Genomic DNA, 6,417 nt, shown 5'->3' with positions numbered 1-6,417 from the left:
GAAAACATTTTTAACTTTGGGCTGCTTTTTCCATCGCCCCCATTTTATTTTGAGGACGCTGAGCCAGTGGGGAACACGCTCCTAAAGAAGTTGGTAATTACGTTAAACCCACCTAAGACATATCCCGAGTAACATCCAAGAAACTTGTGACATTATTCCCGAGTATGTAGCGGACTGAGGAGTCTAACCCAAGGGTCATAGTAGAGATCAGTGATTTCTTACAGCCCTCTACTTATGCAGTACTTATGTAAAACTGTGGGATTACAGAAGTACTTGTTCCCATCGTGGGCGGTGATCATCTTCCTGTGTGACCGACACCACGTGACTAATCCATCATTTCTGATAATGGGCTGGCCACTATTCCTGCCCTGCAGAGAACATACTTTGCGATGATTTGCATAATGATCTGGGGAAAATATTGTTTTCTTAAATATCCCTTTGAGATCTTCACCGTGCATATTAATTTCCCCTCAAAATTGGTATTTTTTTCTCTCCTCTTCTACTGTGAGAAATAACGAAACGAAACGACGGTATCTGTCTTTTGGTGCGGCGATGAATAATTTTCACGTTAAACGAGTTTAATGAATGCCCATTCAAGTTGAAGCCAAGTGTCGTGTGGAGGTATTTGCATGTGGAGGCTGTTCCAGGCCACTTTTGCTGAAATGCACGATGTTAATAATCCACTTTACGAAAATAAAAATAATAATAAAGGAAACGCGGCATGCAGTTCGTGTATTAAAGTGGGCTCACCCAACCAGTTATGAAGTGAAAACACACAAGCAGAAGTGCCAGGTCGCTGCTTCAGACGTGCATTGTTAGAGACCTGTAAAATTCGCGATTTCAAATTCCTAAAGGATAGACTCCATGATTCTCTACGCACTCGTGCAAATTAATCTGCTGATTGGTTACCAACTCGTAACACCTGTTGACTGGAATGATCGTAATTCGCTAATTCTTCTGTTAAAGATTTTTCGTTAGCCCAGAGTCCTTCAGATAAACTGTTGCCCAATCACTGAAGCAAAATAATGTCAAAAGTATTTGGACTCTATCCTATCTCGAAATGAATCCGCAAATTTTACAGGACTCTATGCATTGTGAAAGCCTCTACAAACACTTCAGCATACGGTAGAGACAGGAAAAATTCGCGGATTCACATCGCGATGGGCTAGAATCCAAACTCGTTCACCTTCGTTCTGCTACAGTGACTGGACTACAGTTTACCTGAGAAACTCTGAGCCAATTAAAAACGCTCAACAAAAGAAGTATCGAATCACCAGCACCCCAGTTGACTGGTGTAACGAGTTAGTGGCCAATGAGCAGGTGCATTTTACCCGAGTGCCTGCCTCGTGCCTGCCTCGTGCCTGCCTCGTGCCTGCCTCGTGCCTGCCTCGTGCCTGCCTCGTGCCTGCCTCGTGCCTGCCTCGTGCCTGCCTCGTGGCTGCCTCGTGCCTGCCTCGTGCCTGCCTCGTGCCTGCCTCGTGCCTGCCTCGTGCCTGCCTCGTGCCTGCCTCGTGCCTGCCTCGTGCCTGCCTCGTGCCTGCCTCGTGCCTGCCTCGTGCTTGCCTCGTGGCTGCCTCGTGCCTGCCTCGTGCCTGCCTCGTGCCTGCCTCGTGCCTGCCTCGTGCCTGCCTCGTGCCTGCCTCGTGCCTGCCTCGTGCCTGCCTCGTGCTTGCCTCGTGCCTGCCTCGTGGCTGCCTCGTGCCTGCCTCGTGCCTGCCTCGTGCCTGCCTCGTGCCTGCCTCGTGCCTGCCTCGTGCCTGCCTCGTGCCTGCCTCGTGCCTGCCTCGTGCCTGCCTCGTGCCTGCCTCGTGCCTGCCTCGTGCCTGCCTCGTGCCTGCCTCGTGCCTGCCTCGTGCCTGCCTCGTGCCTGCCTCGTGCCTGCCTCGTGCCTCCAGTGCAACAAGGAACTACATAGACTTTTGAACATTACCTATGAAAATACAAGCTAACCAGAAAAAAAAATCAAAGACGCCATCTTGGATTCAACAGTTTTCAAGGGCCTTCAAATAGGCCTACACATTTATAGGGGCATGCAGATTTCGCGAAAAGATTACGAGTCTAGATGAAAGTTAAAACACTGTAGCACCGTCTGTGTTTCGTGATTGGGAGAGTATATCCCATGTATACGTCGATTGTAACAAAACCAATCACAGTGATTCAGTGCAGAAGTAAACACGTCGTGAGTGGCTCGGTGAAATAAGTCAACGACTTCTCTCGCAAACGGCCGCCAATAACATAGAAGAATGCGCTGTTGCGGGTGTACCTTGTTGAAGTCTAATAAGAGTTTAGATCTTTTCGCGATAAATACCTGCCCCTACAAATTTATTTAACCACTATTGTGTCCATACGTTAAAAAAATAATTATTAGAGAAATAATAGATTAAGCTCTGAAAGTGAACAAAGCATCATCACTTTAATAACCTTTGTCAGGAGATTAAGAAACCATCATAGACAATGCAATAGCCGTTGCCAGCAGATTAAGAAAGCATAATACACTGTAAAAATATAATGATATTTTTTTTTCTAATATTTTTTTTTAACTAGGTGAGTTAGTGTAATAAAAAAAGTATCCAGAAAATCAAAATGTGCCTAAGGCTTCGGTATTAATACACGAATTTTCACCTTTTGTTACAATAACTAACGTATTAAATTACACATGTGGATACATAAATGAAATCACACATACATCAAGCGTTAAATTAATCATCGTCCTGTTTTTTTGTTAGTACACTGTACTTGTAGCTGCAAACTTTGTGAAAGTACAAAATATTTGTCAGAGTCAATTTTTAACTACTAATTAAGTAACTGCAAAAAATTTACTTTGCAATTCATATTGTCCAATCCTCATTCAATTTACATTAGGTTACAAAGTGTTATTCCCAATAGTTTAAGATATGTTAGCGTGCTCAATGGTCACATAGTTAACCAAAAACTAACAAATCGCAAGATCGATAGTCCTCTAATTCACTCGAGTGTTGGAAAAGTATACTTGAATAATAATTAAATGTGAAAAATAAAATTCTCTTGAAATTACTCTTAATTATCAGTTATAAGGAGAGACCTGCAAAATTCGCGGATTCATTCGGTGATAGGCTAGAATTCAAACACATATAACTTTAAGATGATTTTACTATTGGCTTACTGTTCATCTGGACGAATTTAAACCAGTTATAAACCCTCAACCAAAGAAGGATCGAATCACAGACAAACCAGCTGAAACGACTTACAAGTCGGCAGCCAATGAACTTGCGTTATTTGCCCGAGTGTACAGGGGTATGTGCAGTCTATCCTGAAGGCCAGCGAAACCGCGAATTTTGCAGGTCTTTAGTTATAAGCTACAAAAATAAAATATATGTTTGGAATTAGTACAAATTTACATGTTCAGCGTTAATGTAAGTATAGGCTACTCAATGGTGCAGTAAAAATATGACAGATGTGGTAGAAATACACCAACAGCTTTTACATATTTACCAGATCATAGCAGTTGTACTTTAACACTTTTGATAGTATTTTTACTTGAAAACAAGAGTAAAAATACATCAACACATGTAGGTGAAAATTTACACTAACATTAGTGGAGACTGCTGCCACATACATTTAGTGAAAAATTACACAATTTTTTTACAGTGATCTTATTCATTTTTTAGTAATCACGTCTCGAGAGTAAATTTTATTTTGTAATTTTTCAAAAGATTCTTTTGGAAGCCAGTTGCGAAGAAATACTTTGTAATACTACAAGAAATATATTGTAACTTTGAACAACACATGGCTATGATTATTTGTGCATGTATGAAACACATTTTTCGATATAATAAAAAGCATGTCTTAGGTAAATTGGCGCATAATTTTATATTGTAATTGATATTTCATTCAAGCATAATAATTTTCAAACATAGTAAATATAATCGTATATTCAATAATTGGATTTTATTTTGTTTTATTATGAAACTTAATGTGCGCAGTTAATACTGGAAATATATTCAGGGAAAAGTTTACAAATAACTTTACCTACTGGAAGAACTGGGATAAAACAAAGCATAAATGTCCCGGTACGAATACGAACAAAGTATTACTGCGAACACTATTTTGTAGAAATACAGTAGTTTTAATGTAAATGCAGGTATTAAATAATATCTGTAATTATAAATGAATATTTCCCTTACATTTACAAATAAAATAAGGAGCATGATTCCACAAGAATAGTTTTGGTATGCTAACAGAAAAATAAAACCTATATGTGTCTACAGCAAAAACATCCCTTTTTCTTCCACGTCTGTTTTCCTTGACTAATACAAGACAAAAAATCCGGAATTGGGAAAACGGCGTAGTTTCAGCTACCTGAAATTACGAAGAAAGCTTCTTTTATCTGCGGTGCAATTTTCGTTTAAAATTGCGTAAATTTACTGTAATTCCAAACAGAGTTGTAACTTCTAATTTATGTTATCATTAACGGAAAATAATTATGGCTAGTTTTTATTTTATAAGTAATTAAAATTGTGGCATTTTGCAGCATTAACTTCCTCATTAGCTGGGCTGAGTGCACAAAAAGATTATTTTGCCAATAGCAAGAAAAAAGTCCCTTTCGGCAAAGCCTACAGGCGTAGGTAGATTTCGAAGAACTAATTTCTTCTGGAAATATTTTGGAAGCTTCTATAAACTCCTGAAACATTTTTAGAACTTGATGTAATAACATATATATGTTCTCCAATATTACAAAATGATCGATTAAATATTTGCTATTTTTCCACGCAGCGAAAGTATTACGACTATTTTTAACTAAATGTATCCACCATTGAATAACTCAGAACTAATTTAATATTATATGCCAAATAAGGTAATTATTTAATTGTTTTAACATTCTAACACTGTTTCTCATCCCTTGCACTAATAAAGTTGTCGTATAAAAATTTACTTTGCTCCAAGGTTTAAGATAATATTTAAAATGATTTGAAATAAATGCGAATGAATTTGATATTAAGAATTTTTTTTTTTAATTTAAACCCCTGTTTTACGGTAATAATTCGTTTCCTCAAAAATCGTTTCAGCCAAAGTTTTTTGATGAAGTTTGGGGTTTATAGAATAAATTATAACGTATTTGATAATGAATCTATTAAAAAAAGAGGCCATCATTTTTTACTTTTAACCTTTGTTATTTCCACCCCTTTCAGTAATGGTTGGTTTTATAATATTTAGAAAGCTAAACAAAAATAAGAATGGATTCAGTAGTGTACGTGTTAGCGAAGTTTTACTTATTTTCTTATTCCAACCGCAGATTTTTCCAACCCCTTGCAATATTATTTTTTATCATAAATTGTTACAGAAAAAAGTTTTATATAAAAATTATAAGAGTTACAACCAATTTTAACGGATTTGTTAATGTGCCTAATAAGGGAGTAATGAAATATTTGTCATTGAACCCCTGTTTATTTAACTCCTTGCAGTCATTGCAGGAAGTATAAAATAATTATTTCAGGCAAACGTTGTAGATAATAATTAAAGGTTTAACAATAAATTAGAAAGAATTTGATAGTGTGCATGGTACGGAAATTAATATATTTTTAATTATACCTTTTTTTCAACCTCATGCAGTTTGGCTCATCTTATCAAAAAATGTTTCAGACAAGTTTTAGATAAAAATCATAAGATTTACAGACACTTAAAAAAATTTTGACGGCGTGCCTACGAACAGAGTTATAATTTTTTTGTCCTTTAACGCTTTTTTTCTACCCCTTGCAGTTATGGTTGGTCGTATCAAAAACGTTTTTTACGAAACGTTTTTAGTATTACTCCTAAGAGTTATAATACGTATCAAATTGTTGTGATTTTTTTTTCCATATTATGGTAGTTACATCATTTTTATTTCAAAAAAACTTCACCATTTCGAAACCTTTGGTCGGAAATTGCCCATTGACGAACGTGACTAAGATTTTTCACAAATAGATTTTATGTATCAATTTGGAAGAGATTTGTGAAAATATTGCGGCAGTTATTATGTCTTGAATATTGTAGTGTATATATATATATATATATATATATATATATATATATATACATACATACATATATATACACACAATTTTGTGTTAAATGTGGTTTTGGGGTGTATGGACCATGAAACGAAAATTTATAAAAATTTTCCGCTAGTTGCACCATGGTAACGGCTACAATAAATAGTATTTATTCGAAATATACCAAAAACAGTCATGTTACAAATGTGGACAGTGTGCTTCGAATACTACCAAAAAAAAATAATAAAATTCCCTCGCAATAATCGTAGCGTGTGTGTATAAACAACAGCGTGGCGGTCGCCACAAACACCTCACTGCACGCAGTCTTGAAGACATCGCTCGAGGTAGTCCCAGCCACGCCGCGTGGCTGCACGAGGAGGGTGCGGGGTGTGGGGAGGGGTGCAGCGGA

The 6,417-nt window shown here is 37.2% G+C and overlaps 1 protein-coding gene across 1 annotated transcript; it reads left to right on the top strand.

The window, feature by feature from the left end:
• Window positions 1–1,312: 1,312 nt before the first annotated feature.
• LOC134536530 (keratin-associated protein 12-1-like) lies at window positions 1,313–1,915 on the top strand. The gene has a single exon (XM_063376261.1). The coding sequence runs from the start codon at window positions 1,313–1,315 to the stop codon at window positions 1,913–1,915; it is 603 nt and encodes a 200-aa protein (XP_063232331.1).
• Window positions 1,916–6,417: the final 4,502 nt, after the last annotated feature.

Source organism: Bacillus rossius, chromosome 11 (genome assembly GCF_032445375.1).
Source record: "Bacillus rossius redtenbacheri isolate Brsri chromosome 11, Brsri_v3, whole genome shotgun sequence".
Classification (NCBI taxonomy): domain Eukaryota; kingdom Metazoa; phylum Arthropoda; class Insecta; order Phasmatodea; family Bacillidae; genus Bacillus; species Bacillus rossius.
The sequence above is the reverse complement of the archived record's forward strand: the minus strand, read 5'-3'. Positions and strand labels throughout refer to the sequence as shown.